The sequence below is a fragment of the Oncorhynchus mykiss genome, chromosome 4 (assembly GCF_013265735.2).
Source record: "Oncorhynchus mykiss isolate Arlee chromosome 4, USDA_OmykA_1.1, whole genome shotgun sequence".
NCBI lineage: Eukaryota > Metazoa > Chordata > Actinopteri > Salmoniformes > Salmonidae > Oncorhynchus > Oncorhynchus mykiss.
In genome coordinates, this window is record NC_048568.1 from 43,703,495 (window position 1) to 43,723,331 (window position 19,837).

The following is a 19,837-nucleotide window of genomic DNA, read 5'->3' on the forward strand; positions in this document are numbered from 1 at the left end:
CTGTGTGACCGTGCTCTCCTCCGTTGAAAAGCTCTGAACAATTAAAGAGGCGCACTGTAACATGGAAACGCGTTCCCAGACTAGAAGACATATCTCGAATGGGACACGAGCTTTCATATAAACATTGGTGTTGCTCAATTACAAGCATTGCGACGTTGACATTCGACGTGTGTTTTTATAAATGCTATTTGTAATTCAACACAGTCCATTACTTGCACGACATTTTCATTATATACGATGTGTCAATTCTATAATATATTTTTTTCTTCCATACTCTCTCCATTTTCATTATATACGATGTGTCAATTCTATAATATATTTTTTTCTTCCATACTCTCTCCATTTTCATTATATACGATGTGTCAATTCTATAATTAAATTGTTTTATTATTATTATTATTTTTGTTCATTCTCTCCGGGTGGGACATCCAACAATTGGATTTAATTAACCATCATTGAAATATCAATTGGAGACATCTTTGTCCACAAGAGGGTGATATAACCACAGAGATTCTTATGTCGGAAAAACTCCTCCCTTTTTTAAAACCAAACTCTAAACAGGAAGCAGTTAGCCAGAAGGTTATCGGCTGAACACAGAAGCGAGAGCAAATAACGTTACATTTCGCCCCGTGATAATGGCGTTTGTTTTTTATTTTGGCAACAGTTCAGTGAGGTATATCTCCACTTAAGAAGAAAATACAGTCTTGGCGAATCCCATCAAACTAGCTAACTAATGTAAAATTAAAAATAAAAATAAAAAGCAAGTTGCCCCTGAAGAGCTAACAACGTTAGCCATTTTCTTTGTTAATTGGCTGGCTAGCGAGCTGAAACGTGTACCGGGCTACATGTCAATTTCCTCTTTGTTTGCAAGCCTGTGTGTCTAACTAACTATTGATGTAACTAGGTAACAAGCGAACTAACGTTAACGACCAATGAGTTACGAGGTGATTGTGCAGGTCAGGCGTACACGGGTACGTTACTACGCAACGCCGGGTAGCAACTAAACTGACCTAGCTAAGCTAAGCTCAACTCCTATTCAATATCTTTAGACTTTTTGTTGTTGTTGTTGATTTTAATGATGCAGAAACCTGACAACCAACTTATTTTGTAATAATATAACAGAGCGGTGTGTCTAGACGCCGTGGTAAGTTAGCCAGTGCTACTCTGGTGATGCTAGCTAGCTAGTTCACTTGACTTACTAATTAGCTTAACGTTATTCCCCCTTTTATCTTACTTAGATAATGTCTCTCTGTACCATTCTGATGTTAATTGTGAAACTTGAATGTAATGTTTTGAATGTAATGTTTTAACATTTGCAGTATATCGTTTTTTCTGACCGGGGTCGTATGAACATCCCTGGTCTGTGTGCTGCAAGGAGCAGCTGTTGAGGAGTTCCCGGATAAATCCTCATTGTCATTGACGTCCATCTGTGGAACTAATTGTCTCTATTTTCTACTTGAGACGAGTCTGATAGAAGAACAAGAACATCTACAGACAAACCCGGTATGTTATGGTACACAAAACAACTTCATAAAACAAAGCTGAAGTGGATAGTTAATATACATGGTCAGGTATACAGTACCAGTCAAATGTTTGGACACCTACTCGTTCCAGGGTTTTTATTTTAATAGTGAAGACATCAAAACTATGAAATAACACATATGTAATCATGTAGTAACCAAAAAAAAGTGTTAAACAAATCAAAATATATTTTTATATTTGAGATTATTCAAAGAAGCCAACCTTTGCCTTGATGACCGCTTTGCACACTCTTGGCATTCTCTCAACCAGCTCCACGAGGTAGTCACCAGGAATGCATTTCAATTAACAGGTGTGCCTGTGGAATTTCTTTCCTTCTCAATGCGTTCCAGCCAATCAGTTCTGTTGTGACAAGGTAGGGGTGGTTTACAGAAGATGGCCCAATTTGGTAAAAGACCAAGTCGATTTTATGGCAAGAACAGCTCAAATAAGAAAAGAGAAACGACAGTCCATCACTACTTTAAGACATGAAGGTCAGTCAATCCTGAAAATGTATTTGGACGTTTCTTCAAGTGCAGTGGCAAAAACCATCAAGTGCTATGATAAAACTGGCTCTCATGAGGACCGCCACAGGAAAGGAAGACCCAGAGTTACCTCTGCTGCAGAAGATAAGTTCATTAGAGTTACCAGCCTCAGAAACTGTAGCCCAAATAAATGCTTCAGAGTTCAAGTAACAGACACATCTCAACATCAGCTGTTCAGGGGAGACTGCGTGAACCAGGCCTTCATGGTGGAATTGCTGCAAAGAAACCACTACTAAAGGACACCAATATGAAGACCGAACTTGCTTGGGTCAAGGAACATGAGCAATGGACATTAGACCAGTGGAAATCTGTCCTTTGGTCCAAATTTGAGATTTTTGGTTACGCATGTGTGGTTCCCACCTTGAAGCATGGAGGAGGTGTGATGGTGTGCTTTGCTGTTGACACTGTCAGTGATTTATTTAGAATTCAAGGTACACTTAACCAGCATGGCTACCACAGCATTCTGCAGTGATACACCATCCCATCTGGTTTGCACTTAGTGGGAATATAATTTGTTTTTCAACAGGACAATGACCCAAAACGCCTCCAGGCTGTGTACAACTATTTTAACCATGAAGGATAGTGAAGGAGTGCTGCATCAGATGACCTGGCCTCCACAAACACCCGATCTCAACCCAGTTGAGATGGTTTGGGATGAGTTGACCCGAAGAGTGAAGGAAAAGCGGTCAACAAGTGCTCAGCATATGTGGGAACTCTTTCAAGATGGTTGGAAAAGCATTCCAGGTGAAGCTGGTTGAGAGAATGCCAAGAGTGTGCAAAGCTGTCAAGGCAAAGGGTGGCTACTTTGAAGAATATGGAATATATTTAGATGGAACACTTTTTTTGGTTACTACATGATTCCATATGTTATTTCATTGTTTTGATGTCTTCACTATTATTCTACAATTTTAGAGAATTGTAAAAAATAAAAACCTGTAATGAGAGGTATGTCCCAACTTTTGACAGAATCTGTACATTTTCTGTATCAATCGAGACTTTGGTCCATATACAGTTGGAGTAGTAAGTTTACATACACTTAGGTTGGAGTCATTAAAACTAGTTTCTCAACCACTCCACAAATTTCTTGTTAACAAACTGTAGTTTTGGCAAGTCGGTTAGGGCATCTACTTTGTGCATGACACAAGTCATTTTTCCAACAATTGTTCACAGAGAGATTATTTCACTTATAATTCACTGTATCACAATTCCAGTGGGTCAGAAGTTTACATACACTAAGTTGACTGTGCCTTTAAACAGCTTGGAAAATTCCAGAAAATGATGTCATGTCTTTAGAAGCTTCTGATAGGCTAATTGACATAATTTGAGTCAATAGGAGGTGTACTTGTGGATGTATTTCAAGGCCTGCCGTCAAACTCAGTGCCTCTTTGCTTGACATCATGGGAAAATCAAAAGAAATCAGCCAAGACCTCAGGGGAAAAAAATTGTAGACTTCCACAAGTCTGGTTCATCCTTGGGAGCAATTTCCAAACGTCTGAAGGTACCATGTTCATCTGAACAAACAATAGTACGCAAGTATAAACACCATGGGACCACGCAGCCGTCATACCGCTCAGGAAGGAGACGCGCTCTGTCTCCTAGAGATAAACGTACTTTGGTGCGAAAAGTGAGAAACAATCCCAGAAGAACAGCGAAGGACCTTTTAAAAAAATATATATATATTTCACCTTTATTTAACCAGGTAGGCTAGTTGAGAATAAGTTCTCATTTACAACTGCGACCTGGCCAAGATAAAGCAAAATGAAGCCTTGTGAAGATGCTGGAGGAAACGGGTACAAAAGTATCTATATCCACAGTAAAAACGAGTCCTATATCGACATAACCTGCTCAGCAAGGAAGAAGCCACTGCTCCAAAACCGCTATAAAAAAGCCAGACTACGATTTGCAACTGCACATGGGGACAAATATTGTACTTTTTGGAGAAATATCCTCTGGTCTGTTGAAACAAAAATAGAACTGTTTGGCCAAAATGACCATCTTTTTATGTTTGGAGGATAAAGGGGTAGGCTAGCATGCCGAAGAACATCATCCCAACCGTGAAGCACGGGGGTGGCAGCATCATGTTGTGGGGGTGCTTTGCTGCGGGAGGGACTGGTGCACTTCACAAAGTAGATAGCATCATGAGGGAAGAAAATTATGTGGATATATTGAAGCAACATCTCAAGACATCAGTCAGGAAGTTAAAGCTTGGTCGCAAATGGGTCTTCCAAATGAACAATGACCCCAAGCATACTTCCAAAGTTGTAGCAAAATGGCTTAAGGACAACAAAGTCAAGGTATTGGAGTGGCCATCACAAAGCCCTGACCTCAATCCTATGGAACATTTGTGGGCAGAACTGAAAAAGTGTGTGTGAGCAAGGAGGCCTACAAATATACCATCTCTGTCTGGAGGAATGGGCTAAAATTCACCCAACTTATTGTGGGAAGCTTGTGGAAGGCTACCTGAAACGTTTGACCCAAGTGAAACAATTTAAAGGCAATGCTACACTCAATTAGTATTTGGTATGTAAACTTCTGACCCACTGGGAATGTGATGAAAGAAATAAAACCTGAAATAAATAATTCTCTACTATTATTCTGACATTTCACATTTCTTAAAATAAAGTGGTGATTCTAACTGACCTAAAACAGGGGATTTTTACTAGGATTAAATGTCAGGAATTGTGAAATTGAGTTTAATTGTGTTTGGCTAAGTTGTATTTAAACTTCCAACTTCAACTGTACATGTATCAAGCCTTTCAGTGTAGAAGTGCTGATCTAGGATCAGTTCCCCTCTCCATGTAATCTGATACACTGTGATCTAAAATGTAAAACTGATCTTAGACCAGCACTCCTACTCTGAGATGCTGGGATATCGAATGGCTATTGGTGAAGGCTTCATTCATCTAGCTAGCGGAATGAGATATCTAATACTAGGGATGTCTGTCTCTGTGATTTCTAGTGTTCGCATCCAGGCGGTTGTCATGCACCTGTAATCCACTTCCTGTCAGCCAGACAGCCGGGCCCAGCCACCCAGACCCAGCCACAGAGCTCCGGTCCAGTGGGTCCCCATGGAGCCCAGTAATGACGTAGCGTTGGATATCATTATCACCAATGTGGTGGCTGTATTCAGGACACGCTGCCACCTCAACCTGCGCACCATCGCTCTAGAGGGGGTCAACGTAATCTATAAACCTGAATATGGGGTAAGGACAGATGCATAATGGGTGGACTGGCGGCCATTTTGAGTGTACACATAACCTGTATTATTTGACTTAGCTCTTAAGACTACAGGATTCTAATATCCCATAACTCTTTGCAGCAATGGAACCAGATTTGCTTGTTAGCAACGGCGCTAGCACTTTTCAAACACTCCCGCATGGAATTATTAGTGTCTTAACCTGTATTTTTTTTAAACATAGTTTAGGAGGAAAGCAGGAAGTAAAATCAGAAAGTGTACCCCTCAATCTTTTTCTGTAATTTGTCGAATCAACTCAACTGACTTTACAATACATTGCATGAGCCACATCAGTTAGCATCATTTGAATGAAAATTCTACGTTACCATGGAAATTATTGCATCACAATACCAGCCAGCCATTGTGAGTTTACCAGTCAAATTGCCAGGGTTGTAGGTTCCAAGCCTGTTCTATGTCTATGGTGAGGACACCACCTGTGACCTGTAATGTTGTTTCACCTTTCAACTCAGTTGGCCAGAGAATTGGTTTTTCCAGAATTCCTCTCAACGTTTCTAGAGTTTTTTTGTGATCTCAAGGAAACCTGGGGCGTTTTGAGGGAACCCGGTGCGTTTGAGGGAACCCGGTGCGTTTGAGGGAACCCGGTGCGTTTTGCTTTGAGGGAACCCGGTGCGTTTGAGGGAACCCGGTGCGTTTGAGGGGAACCCGGTGCGTTTGAGGGAACCCGGTGCGTTTGAGGGAACCCGGTGCGTTTGAGGGAACCCGGTGCGTTTGAGGGAACCCGGTGCGTTTGAGGGAACCCGGTGCGTTTGAGGGAACCCGGTGCGTTTGAGGGAACCCGGTGCGTTTGAGGGAACCCGGTGCGTTTTGCTTTGAGGGAACCCGGTGCGTTTGAGGGAACCCGGTGCGTTTGAGGGGAACCCGGTGCGTTTTGCTTTGAGGGAACCCGGTGCGTTTGAGGGAACCCGGTGCGTTTTGCTTTGAGGGAACCCGGTGCGTTTGAGGGAACCCGGTGCGTTTTGCTTTGAGGGAACCCGGTGCGTTTGAGGGAACCCGGTGCGTTTTGCTTTGAGGGAACCCGGTGCGTTTTGCTTTGAGGGAACCCGGTGCGTTTGAGGGAACCCGGTGCGTTTTGCTTTGAGGGAACCCGGTGTGTTTGAGGGAACCCGGTGCGTTTGAGGGAACCCGGTGCGTTTTGCTTTGAGGGAACCCGGTGCGTTTGAGGGGAACCCGGTGCGTTTGAGGGAACCCGGTGCGTTTTGCTTTGAGGGAACCCGGTGCGTTTGAGGGAACCCGGTGCGTTTTGCTTTGAGGGAACCCGGTGCGTTTGAGGGAACCCGGTGCGTTTGAGGGAACCCGGTGCGTTTGAGGGAACCCGGTGCGTTTGAGGGAACCCGGTGCGTTTGAGGGAACCCGGTGCGTTTGAGGGAACCCGGTGCGTTTGAGGGAACCCGGTGCGTTTGAGGGAACCCGGTGCGTTTGAGGGAACCCGGTGCGTTTGAGGGAACCCGGTGCGTTTCGCTTTGAGGGAACCCGGTACGTTTTGCTTTGAGGGAACCCGGGGCGTTTTGAGGGAACCTGGTGCCCTTATCTTAATTGATCTACAAACTGTGTTACTCTGCTTTAGTTCTATGCACTTCTGTGCAGATGAATTTTTGGACCGGGCCATATACGACTCTCCGTGGTTCTGTTTGCGTAGAGTATCTAGAGTCCTTTAGGTGCTCTGTGACTAGTAACTATGTGAGGACAGTGTGTATTGTATAGTCCTATCCTGTGTGTGTGTAACTTCTAGAAAGTCCTGATGAAACTCCGCAAACCCAGGATCACCGCTTCCATCTGGTCTTCAGGGAAAATCATCTGTACCGGCGCTACCAGGTACACACACCTCAACACACACACACACACACACACACACCTCAACACACACACACACACACACACCTCAACACACACACACACACCTCACTATACACACACCTCACTATACACACACCTCAATACACACACCTCACTATACACACACCTCACTATACACACACCTCACTATACACACACCTCACTATACACACACCTCACTATACACACACCTCACTATACACACACCTCACTATACACACACCTCACTATACACACACCTCACTATACACACACCTCACTATACACACACCTCACTATACACACACCTCAACACACACACACCTCAACACACACACACCTCAACACACACACACCTCAACACACACACCTCAATACACACACACACACACACACCTCAATACACACACACACACACCTCAATACACACACACACACACCTCAATACACACACACACACACCTCAATACACACACACACACACACACCTCAATACACACACACACACCTCAATACACACACACACACCTCAATATACACACACACACCTCAATATACACACACACACACCTCAATATACACACACACCTCAATACACACACACACACACACCTCAATACACACACACACACCTCAATACACACACACACACCTCAATACACACACACCTCAATATACACACACACACACCTCAATATACACACACACACACCTCAATACACACACACACACCTCAATACACACACACACACCTCAATACACACACACACACCTCAATACACACACACACACCTCAATACACACACACACACCTCAATACACACACACACACCTCAATACACACACACACACACCTCAATACACACACACCTCAATACACACACACACACACACACCTCAATACACACACACACGCACACACCTCAATACACACACACACCTCAATACACACACACACACACACCTCAATACACACACACACCTCAATACACACACACACACACACACACACCTCAATACACACACACACACACACCTCAATACACACACACACACACCTCAATACACACACACACACCTCAATACACACCACACACACACACCTCAATACACACACACACACATCAATACACACACACCTCAATACACACCACACACACCCACACACACACCTCAATACACACACCACACACACCTCAATACACACACCACCCACACACACACCTCAATACACACAACACACACACCTCAATACACACCACACACACACCTCAATACACACCACACACACACCTCAATACACACACCACACAGCTCAATACACACACCACACACCTCAATACACACACCACACACCTCAATACACACACAGACACCTCAATACACACACCACAATACACACACACACCACAATATACACACACGCAACACACCAACGCTATCATTTACACACACACTGATCTGTGTCACTGTCTCTCTGTCTCCCCAGCGAGGATGAGGCTAAGCAGGGAGCCCGGAGGTTAGCCCGCACCCTGCAGAAACTGGGCTTCAAGGTACGAGAACTAACCTGTTCATGACCCGTGGGGTTCAGTTGGTAGAGCGTGGTACTAACCTGTTCATGACCCGTGGGGTTCAGTTGGTAGAGCGTGGTACTAACCTGTTCATGACCCGTGGGGTTCAGTTGGTAGAGCGTGGTACTAACCTGTTCATGACCCGTGGGGTTCAGTTGGTAGAGCGTGGTACTAACCTGTTCATGACCCGTGGGGTTCATTTGGTAGAGCGTGGTACTAACCTGTACATGACCCGTGGGGTTCAGTTGGTAGAGCGTGGTACTAACCTGTTCATGACCGTGGGGTTCAGTTGGTAGAGCGTGGTACTAACCTGTTCATGACCCGTGGGGTTCATTTGGTAGAGCGTGGTACTAACCTGTACATGACCCGTGGGGTTCAGTTGGTAGAGCGTGGTACTAACCTGTTCATGACCGTGGGGTTCAGTTGGTAGAGCGTGGTACTAACCTGTTCATGACCGTGGTGTTCAGTTGGTAGAGCGTGGTACTAACCTGTACATGACCCGTGGGGTTCAGTTGGTAGAGCGTGGTACTAACCTGTACATGACCCGTGTGGTTGTTGGTAGAGCGTGGTACTAACCTGTACCTGACCCGTGGGGTTCAGTTGGTAGAGCGTGGTACTAACCTGTTCATGACCGTGGGGTTCAGTTGGTAGAGCGTGGTACTAACCTGTACATGACCCGTGTGGTTGTTGGTAGAGCGTGGTACTAACCTGTTAATGACCCGTGGGGTTCAGTTGGTAGAGCGTGGTACTAACCTGTTCATGACCGTGGGGTTCAGTTGGTAGAGCGTGGTACTAACCTGTACCTGACCCGTGGGGTTCAGTTGGTAGAGCGTGGTACTAACCTGTTCATGACCGTGGGGTTCAGTTGGTAGAGCGTGGTACTAACCTGTTAATGACCCGTTGGGTTCAGTTGGTAGAGCGTGGTACTAACCTGTTAATGACCCGTGGGGTTCAGTTGGTAGAGCGTGGTACTAACCTGTTCATGACCGTGGGGTTCAGTTGGTAGAGCGTGGTACTAACCTGTTAATGACCCGTGGGGTTCAGTTGGTAGAGCGTGGTACTAACCTGTTCATGACCGTGGGGTTCAGTTGGTAGAGCGTGGTACTAACCTTTTCATGACCGTGGGTTTCAGTTGGTAGAGCGTGGTACTAACCTGTACATGACCCGTGGGGTTCAGTTGGTAGAGCGTGGTACTAACCTGTACATGACCCGTGGGGTTCATTTGGTAGAGCGTGGTACTAACCTGTACATGACCCGTGGGGTTCAGTTGGTAGAGCGTGGTACTAACCTGTTCATGACCCGTGGGGTTCAGTTGGTAGAGCGTGGTACTAACCTGTTCATGACCCGTGGGGTTCAGTTGGTAGAGCGTGGTACTAACCTGTTCATGACCTGTGTGGTTCAGTTGGTAGAGCGTGGTACTAACCTGTTCATGACCCGTGGGGTTCAGTTGGTAGAGCGTGGTACTAACCTGTACATGACCCGTGTGGTTGTTGGTAGAGCGTGGTACTAACCTGTACATGACCCGTGGGGTTCAGTTGGTAGAGCGTGGTACTAACCTGTACATGACCCGTGGGGTTCAGTTGGTAGAGCGTGGTACTAACCTGTACATGACCCGTGGGGTTCAGTTGGTAGAGCGTGGTACTAACCTGTTAATGACCCGTGGGGTTCAGTTGGTAGAGCGTGGTACTAACCTGTTCATGACCTGTGTGGTTCAGTTGGTAGAGCGTGGTACTAACCTGTTCATGACCCGTGGGGTTCAGTTGGTAGAGCGTGGTACTAACCTGTACATGACCCGTGTGGTTGTTGGTAGAGCGTGGTACTAACCTGTACATGACCCGTGGGGTTCAGTTGGTAGAGCGTGGTACTAACCTGTACATGACCCGTGGGGTTCAGTTGGTAGAGCGTGGTACTAACCTGTACATGACCCGTGGGGTTCAGTTGGTAGAGCGTGGTACTAACCTGTTAATGACCCGTGGGGTTCAGTTGGTAGAGCGTGGTACTAACCTGTTAATGACCCGTTGGGTTCAGTTGGTAGAGCGTGGTACTAACCTGTTCATGACAGGAATGACAGGAATCGATTCCTTACGAAAGTGTTGATTCCTTAAGAAATTGTAAATCGAGCCCTAACTACAGCCCACCACAAACTATCGTGTGTGTGTGTGTGTGTGTGTGTAGGTGAGGTTCTCAGAGTTCAAGGTGGTGAATGTCCTGGCAGTGTGCTCCATGCCCTTCGCCATCCGACTCATCGACTTCACCAAGAACAACCGGCCCATCGCCAGGTAAAACAGACTACGTCGTCACCCCAGCAATGGATAACACACACACTGTCACTGCAACAACCATTGCCAAACGTTTCCACAGATCTCCACTCTCAACACAGCAGTGTGTGACCGTGTAGATGAGGCCTTTCTATAGTAAAGGGTGTCCCAGCCAGAACAACCCATAGGGCAGGAGTCCATTTCCTGTTTCTGTTGAGAGGCAGCTTGATGTACCAGGACACCCCCTGGACAGGACACTAGTCTATCTCCTGTTTCTGTAGTGAGACAGCTTGATGTACAGGACACCCCCTGGACAGGACACTAGTCTATCTCCTGTTTCTGTAGTGAGACAGCTTGATGTACCAGTACACCCCCTGGACAGGACACTAGTCTGTCTCCTGTTTCTGTAGTGAGACATCTTGATGTACAGGACACCCCCTGGACAGGACACTAGTCTATCTCCTGTTTCTGTAGTGAGACAGCTTGATGTACCAGGACACCCCCTGGACAGGACACTAGTCTATCTCCTGTTACTGTAGTGAGACAGCTTGATGTACCAGTACACCCCCTGGACAGGACACTAGTCTATCTCCTGTTTCTGTAGTGAGACAGCTTGATGTACAGGACACCCCCTGGACAGGACACTAGTCTATCTCCTGTTTCTGTAGTGAGACAGCTTGATGTACCAGGACACCCCCTGGACAGGACACTAGTCTGTCTCCTGTTTCTGTAGTGAGACAGCTTGATGTACCAGGACACCCCCTGGACAGGACACTAGTCTATCTCCTGTTTCTGTAGTGAGACAGCTTGATGTACCAGGACACCCCCTAGACAGGACACTAGTCTATCTCCTGTTACTGTAGTGAGACAGCTTGATGTACCAGGACACCCCCTGGACAGGACACTAGTCTATCTCCTGTTTCTGTAGTGAGACAGCTTGATGTACCAGGACACCCCCTGGACAGGACACTAGTCTGTCTCCTGTTTCTGTTGAGAGGCAGCTTGATGTACCAGGACACTAGTCTGTCTCCTGTTTCTGTAGTGAGACAGCTTGATGTACCAGGACACCCCCTGGACAGGACACTAGTCTGTCTCCTGTTTCTGTTGAGAGGCAGCTTGATGTACCAGGACACTAGTCTGTCTCCTGTTTCTGTAGTGAAACAGCTTGATGTACCAGGACACCCCCTGGACAGGACACTAGTCTGTCTCCTGTTTCTGTAGTGAGACAGCTTGATGTACCAGGACACCCCCTGGACAGGACACTAGTCTGTCTCCTGTTACTGTAGTGAGGCAGCTTGATGTACCAGGACACCCCCTGGACAGGACACTAGTCTGTCTCCTGTTACTGTAGTGAGACAGCTTGATGTACCAGGACACCCCCTGGACAGGACACTAGTCTATCTGCTGTTTCTGATGTACCAGGACACCCCCTGGACAGGACACTAGTCTATCTCCTGTTTCTTTTGATGGGCCGACAGATGCCCCCTTTTGTGGATCAATTTCCAAAATATAAAATAAATAAATGAAACATTGGGCAGGGGTGTTAACTCAGCCCAACTTGAGAGAGAAACTGCTGATGCACAAACACATTTAGCTATTGCACCGTTTTAATTATACTAATTGTTGTGTCAAATCACTGACAGTCACTCAATTAGCCCCTGTGCCCACATAAACGTGGGTACTGACTCACTCAATTAGCCCCTGTGCCCACATAAACGTGGGTACTGACTCACTCAATTAGCCCCTGTGCCCACATAAACGTGGGTACTGACTCACTCAATTAGCCCCTGTACCCACATAAACTGTGGATGGAAATGTGGGTACTGACTCACTCAATTAGCCCCTGTACCCACATAAACTGTGGATGGAAACGTGGGCACTGACAGTCACTCAATTAGCCCCTGTACCCACATAAACTGTGGATGGAAATGTGGGTACTGACAGTCACTCAATTAGCCCCCTGTACCCACATAAATTGTGGATGGAAACGTGGGCACTGACAGTCACTCAATTAGCCCCTGTACCCACATAAACTGTGGATGGAAACGTGGGTACTGACAGTCACTCAATTAGCCCCTGTACCCACATAAACTGTGGATGGAAATGTGGGTACTGACAGTCACTCAATTAGCCCCTGTACCCACATAAACTGTGGATGGAAATGTGGGTACTGACAGTCACTCAATTAGCCCCTGTACCCACATAAACTGTGGATGGAAATGTGGGTACTGACAGTCACTCAATTAGCCCCTGTACCCACATAAACTGTGGATGGAAATGTGGGTACTGACAGTCACTCAATTAGCCCCTGTACCCACATAAACTGTGGATGGAAATGTGGGTACTGACAGTCACTCAATTAGCCCCTGTACCCACATAAACTGTGGATGGAAACGTGGGTACTGACAGTCACTCAATTAGCCCCTGTACCCACATAAACTGTGGATGGAAATGTGGGTACTGACAGTCACTCAATTAGCCCCTGTACCCACATAAACTGTGGATGGAAATGTGGGTACTGACAGTCACTCAATTAGCCCCTGTACCCACAAACTGTGGATGGAAATGTGGGTACTGACAGTCACTCAATTAGCCCCTGTACCCACATAAACTGTGGATGGAAATGTGGGTACTGACAGTCACTCAATTAGCCCCTGTACCCACATAAACTGTGGGTACTGACGGAAACGTGGGTACTGACAGTCACTCAGCTAATATTGTTTCAGATTGGTAAGTTGGTCTAGCCAGCTATCTAAACTTGTAGTAATCATGGTGGATTTACTGACCTAGGGGCCCCCCATTCATTTTCTTAGTCACGCTCACTCAGATATCCTATTCAAAACTGCAAACATTTCTCTCCACCCAATGACAAAATCAATAGAATTGCAAGAAATGACTTGTAAAATGTCAAATTGATTTCCGCGCCATGGCAAAAATAAGAATTGCACGAAATGCCTTGTATACATTTCCTACATCTCCTCTCAGCCCCATGGTACCTGCCTACAGAGCAGCAAGAGGAACTACCCCTTCCCTACCTTCAGGCTCTGCTCAAATCTCTCTATCCCGAGCACTCTATATCTGCCACCGCTGGTCTCTTGACCCTCCCACCCTTACAGGAGGGATGTTCCCGCTGGTCTCTTGACCCTCCCACCCCTACAGGAGGGAGGTTCCCGCTGGTCTCTTGACCCTCCCACCCCTACAGGAGGGAGGTTCCCGCTGGTCTCTTGACCCTCCCACCCCTACAGGAGGGATGTTCCCGCTGGTCTCTTGACCCTCCCACCCCTACAGGAGGGATGTTCCCGCTGGTCTCTTGACCCTCCCACCCCTACAGGAGGGATGTTCCCGCTGGTCTCTTGACCCTCCCACCCCTACAGGAGGGAGGTTCCCGCTGGTCTCTTGACCCTCCCACCCCTACAGGAGGGAAGTTCCCGCTGGTCTCTTGACCCTCCCACCCCTACAGGAGGGATGTTCCCGCTGGTCTCTTGACCCTCCCACCCCTACAGGAGGGATGTTCCCGCTGGTCTCTTGACCCTCCCACCCCTACAGGAGGGATGTTCCCGCTGGTCTCTTGACCCTCCCACCCCTACAGGAGGGGAGTTCCCGCTGGTCTCTTGACCCTCCCACCCCTACAGGAGGGGAGTTCCCGCTGGTCTCTTGACCCTCCCACCCCTACAGGAGGGAGGTTCCCGCTGGTCTCTTGACCCTCCCACCCCTACAGGAGGGAGGTTCCCGCTGGTCTCTTGACCCTCCCACCCCTACAGGAGGGGAGTTCCCGCTGGTCTCTTGACCCTCCCACCCCTACAGGAGGGGAGTTCCCGCTGGTCTCTTGACCCTCCCACCCCTACAGGAGGGAGGTTCCCGCTGGTCTCTTGACCCTCCCACCCCTACAGGAGGGGAGTTCCCGCTGGTCTCTTGACCCTCCCACCCCTACAGGAGGGAGGTTCCCGCTGGTCTCTTGACCCTCCTACCCCTACAGGAGGGGAGTTCCCGCTGGTCTCTTGACCCTCCCACCCCTACAGGAGGGGAGTTCCCGCTGGTCTCTTGACCCTCCCACCCCTACAGGAGGGAAGTTCCCGCTGGTCTCTTGACCCTCCCACCCCTACAGGAGGGATGTTCCCGCTATTCTCTTGACCCTCCCACCCCTACAGGAGGGAAGTTCCCGCTGGTCTCTTGACCCTCCCACCCCTACAGGAGGGATGTTCCCGCTGGTCTCTTGACCCTCCCACCCCTACAGGAGGGAGGTTCCCGCTGGTCTCTTGACCCTCCCACCCCTACAGGAGGGATGTTCCCGCTGGTCTCTTGACCCTCCCACCCCTACAGGAGGGATGTTCCCGCTGGTCTCTTGACCCTCCCACCCCTACAGGAGGGATGTTCCCGCTGGTCTCTTGACCCTCCCACCCCTACAGGGGGGGAGTTCCCGCTGGTCTCTTGACCCTCCCACCCCTACAGGAGGGAGGTTCCCGCTGGTCTCTTCACCCTCCCACCCCTACAGGAGGGGAGTTCCCGCTGGTCTCTTGACCCTCCCACCCCTACAGGAGGGAAGTTCCCGCTGGTCTCTTGACCCTCCCACCCCTACAGGAGGGGAAGTTCCCGCTGGTCTCTTGACCCTCCCACCCCTACAGCAGGGAAGTTCCCGCTGGTCTCTTGACCCTCCCACCCCTACAGGAGGGAAGTTCCCGCTGGTCTCTTGACCCTCCCACCCCTACAGGAGGGATGTTCCCGCTGGTCTCTTGACCCTCCCACCCCTACAGGAGGGATGTTCCCGCTGGTCTCTTGACCCTCCCACCCCGATGATGGAAGCAGCTTACCCCTGAAGCTAGGACAGCAGAGTCCCTTCCCGTCTTCTAAAAACCCGCCCTCTTCAAATAGTATCTTAAGCAGTCCTACAGCAACCACGCCAAACCCCCCCCCCCCCCCCTTACTAGCTCTGATCTTGCTACTTTTTGTTGAGGTAAAAAATTAATTATTACGAATGTGTGATGTAGTTGTCCCACCTGGCTTATCTTAAGATAAGAGCTTCTGCTAAATGGCTAAAATGTCAAATTTCATGGTAAAATGTGTAGACTTGCAGCAAACTTGCTTTAAAATTGCAACATTTTCTCTACACCCACTGGCAAAATGTGTAGACTTGCAGGACATTAATTCAAAAATGAAAAAAATATAAAAAGTTGTCCCAGGGTCCTTAGCTCAGTGATGAGCTTTATTGTTGAACCGCTGAGCTGTAGTCAACGAACAGCATTCTCACATAGGTGTTAGTTTTGTCCAGGTGGGAAAGGGCAGTGTGGAGTGCAATAGAGATTGCGCCATCTGTGGATCTGTTGGGGCGGTATGCAAATTGGAGTGGGTCTAGGTGTTTCTGGGATAATGGTGTTGATGTGAGCCATTTACTAGCTTTTCAAAGCACTTCATGGCTACAGACGTGAGTGCTTACGGGTCAGGTTACCTTAGTGTTCTTGGGCACAGGAACTATGGTGGTCTGCTTGAAGCATGTTGGTATTACAGACTCAATCAGGGAGGGACATGTCTTCACTGATATTTTCAACACCTGCCAATTGGTCAGCACACGCCCGGAGCACACGTCCTGGTAATCCGTCTGGCCCTGCGGCCTTGTGAATGTTGACCTGTTTTAAAGGTCTAACTCACATCGGCTCACTCACACACTACTCTATAATGACGTAGTGAAAACATGTTTTTTGAATTTGTTGCTAATTTAGTGAAAATTAATTTACATAAGTATTCACACCCCTGAGTCAATACATGTTAGAATCACTTGTGTTTTAGGTTATTGTCCTGTTGAAAAGTGAATTTGTCTCCCAGTGATTATTTTTATCCTAAAAAAAACTCAAAAGTCCTTGCCGATGACAAGCATACCCATAACATGATGCAGCCACCACCATACTTGAAAAGTGGTACTCTGTGTTGGGTTCCCTTCTTTGTGAGACATTGGAAAACCTCCCTGGTCTTTGTGCTTGAATCTGTGTTGTGAAATTCACTGCTCGACTCAGGGACCTGACAGATAATTGTTTGTGTGGGGGTACAGAGATGAAGTAGTCATTCACAAATCATGTTAAACACTTATTATTGCACACAGAGTGAGTCCATACAACTTATGTTTGTTTACTCCTGAACTTGTTTAGGCTTGTCATAACAAAGAGGTTGAATACTTATTGACACAATGCATTTCAGCTGTTCATTTTTTCAATTAATTTGTAAAAAATGTCTAAACGATTCCACTTTGACATTATGTGGTTGTGTGTAGATCAGTGACACCATCTCAATTTAATCTGTTTTTAAATTCAAGCTGTGACGCAACAAAATGTGAAAACGTCAAGGGGAATACTTTCTGAAAGGCTGTGTGTGTGTGTGTGTGTGTGTGTGTGTGTGTGTGTGTGTGTGTGTGTGTGTGTGTGTGTGTGTGTGTGTGTGTGTGTGTGTGTGTGTGTGTGTGTGTGTGTGTGTGTGTGTGTGTGTAGCTATGAGCCAGAGCTCCACCCCGCTGCCACCTACAGGATCAAAACCCTCAAGGCCACCGTCCAGGTCTTCTCTACCGGCAGCCTTACCATCACAGGTACACACACACACCGTCCAGCGACAGCCTTACCATCACAGGTACACACACACACCGTCCAGTGACAGCCTTACCTTCACGGGTGCACACACACACCGTCCAGCGACAGCCTTACCTTCACGGGTACACACACACACACCGTCCAGCGACAGCCTTACCTTCACGGGTACACACACACACCGTCCAGCGACAGCCTTACCTTCACAGGTGCACACACACACCGTTCAGCGACAGCTTTACCTTCACGGGTACACACACACACCGTCCAGCGACAGCCTTACCTTCACAGGTACACACACACACCGTTCAGCGACAGCCTTACCTTCACAGGTACACACACACACCGTCCAGCGACAGCCTTACCTTCACGGGTACACACACACACCGTTCAGCGACAGCCTTACCTTCACGGGTACACACACACACCGTCCAGCGACAGCCTTACCTTCACAGGTACACACACACACTGTCCAGCGACAGCCTTACCTTCACAGGTACACACACACATCGTTCAGCGACAGACTTACCTTCACAGGTACACACACACACCGTTCAGCGACGGCCTTACCTTCACAGGTACACACACACACCGTTCAGCGACAGCCTTACCTTCACAGGTACACACGCACACCGTTCAGCGACAGCCTTACTTTCACAGGTACACACACACACCGTTCAGCGACAGCCTTACCTTCACAGGTACACACACACACCGTTCAGCGACAGCCTTACCTTCACAGGTACACACACACACCGTCCAGCGACAGCCTTACCTTCACAGGTACACACACACACCGTCCACAATCAAACTTTACTTTTACGTCTTGTCACTTTTGTGGAAACTTGAAAACCGTGTCCAACCACACCCAACGCATTTCATATGACTAACTTTGTCTGTCTGTGTCTCGTCTGTCTGTCTCTCTCAGGACCAAATGTGCAGGCTGTAGCCACGGCTGTAGAGCACATCTACCCCATGCTGTTAGAGTGTCAGAAACCCCTCCGCAAATAACACACACGGGAAAAACAAGAACGAAATGGAGAGAGAAAGACAGAGGCTAAAAAGCACCTCATCCATTGGATGCATTGTATTATCCTCAACTTGTCTGCCCCGGCAACAGTCTGGGCCTTTGTCCTGATTGGCTGGATTTGTCCAGGAAGTCAGAAAGGCAGCTTCCGTCCTCCTACTGTCCAATGACCTGTTGTCTTGGTGACAGCTACGCCCTCTGAACTTTGACCCTGGATGACCTCTACAGGATGACCTCTAACCTTTCACCTTTAGCAGCCAGCCAGCCAGCCAATGATGGCTGCTCCAGTGACTGATTCACACTAGAAGGGGCGGGACTCTCCAAGCCAACCATGATTCCTTATTATTTTAGATTTGATGATGTCACGGTTGTGTTCCAAATGGCAGCCTATTCCCTATATAGTGTACTACTTTCATGGGTCCTGGTCTAAAGTAGTGCACTATGTAGGGAATAGGGCTCTGGTCTAAAGTACTGCACAGGGCTCTGGTCTAAAGTAGTGCACTATGTAGGGAATAGGGTCCTGGTCTAAAGTACTGCACAGGGCTCTGGTCTAAAGTAGTGCACTATGTAGGGAATAGGGTCCTGGTCTAAAGTACTGCACAGGGCTCTGGTCTAAAGTAGTGCACTATGTAGAGAATAGGGTCCTGGTCTAAAGTAGTGCACTATGTAGGGAATAGGGTCCTGGTCTAAAGTACTGCACAGGGCTCTGGTCTAAAGTAGTGCACTATGTAGGGAATAGGGTCCTGGTCTAAAGTACTGCACAGGGCTCTGGTCTAAAGTAGTGCACTATGTAGAGAATAGGGTCCTGGTCTAAAGTAGTGCACTATGTAGAGAATAGGCTGTCATTTGGAACACACAAGGGTTTTAATGCATGGGCAGACAGACCAGTCTTCAACCTGACCTGTCCCACAGAACAAGGGTTTTAACAGAACATGACAGACCAGTCTTCAACCTGACCTGTCCCACAGAACAAGGGTTTTAACAGAACATGACAGACCAGTCTTCAACCTGACCTGTCCCACAGAACAAGGGTTTTAACAGAACATGACAGACCAGTCTTCAACCTGACCTGTCCCACAGAACAAGGGTTTTAACAGAACATGACAGACCAGTCTTCAACTTGACCTGTCCCACAGAACAAGGGTTTTAACAGAACATGACAGACCAGTCTTCAACATGACCTGTCCCACAGAACAAGGGTTTTAACAGAACATGACAGACCAGTCTTCAACTTGACCTGTCCCACAGAACAAGGGTTTTAACAGAACATGACAGACCAGTCTT

At 47.7% G+C, this 19,837-nt stretch overlaps 1 protein-coding gene across 2 annotated transcripts; it reads left to right on the forward strand.

The window, feature by feature from the left end:
• The first annotated feature begins 524 nt into the window (after window positions 1-524).
• Window positions 525-19,047, forward strand: tbpl1 (TBP-like 1). 2 transcript variants are annotated; one of them, XM_036976408.1, is made up of 8 exons: window positions 525-971; window positions 1,320-1,503; window positions 5,023-5,266; window positions 7,049-7,131; window positions 8,621-8,684; window positions 10,878-10,981; window positions 17,434-17,528; window positions 18,455-19,047. In XM_036976408.1, exons 3-8 carry the CDS (start codon window positions 5,132-5,134, stop codon window positions 18,535-18,537), a joined length of 564 nt encoding a protein of 187 aa, XP_036832303.1. In that variant the 5' UTR covers window positions 525-971; window positions 1,320-1,503; window positions 5,023-5,131; the 3' UTR covers window positions 18,538-19,047. The 2 variants fall into 2 exon arrangements, with proteins under 2 accessions (XP_036832303.1, XP_036832304.1); XM_036976409.1 differs by lacking the exon at window positions 525-971 and adding an exon at window positions 995-1,144.
• Window positions 19,048-19,837: the final 790 nt, after the last annotated feature.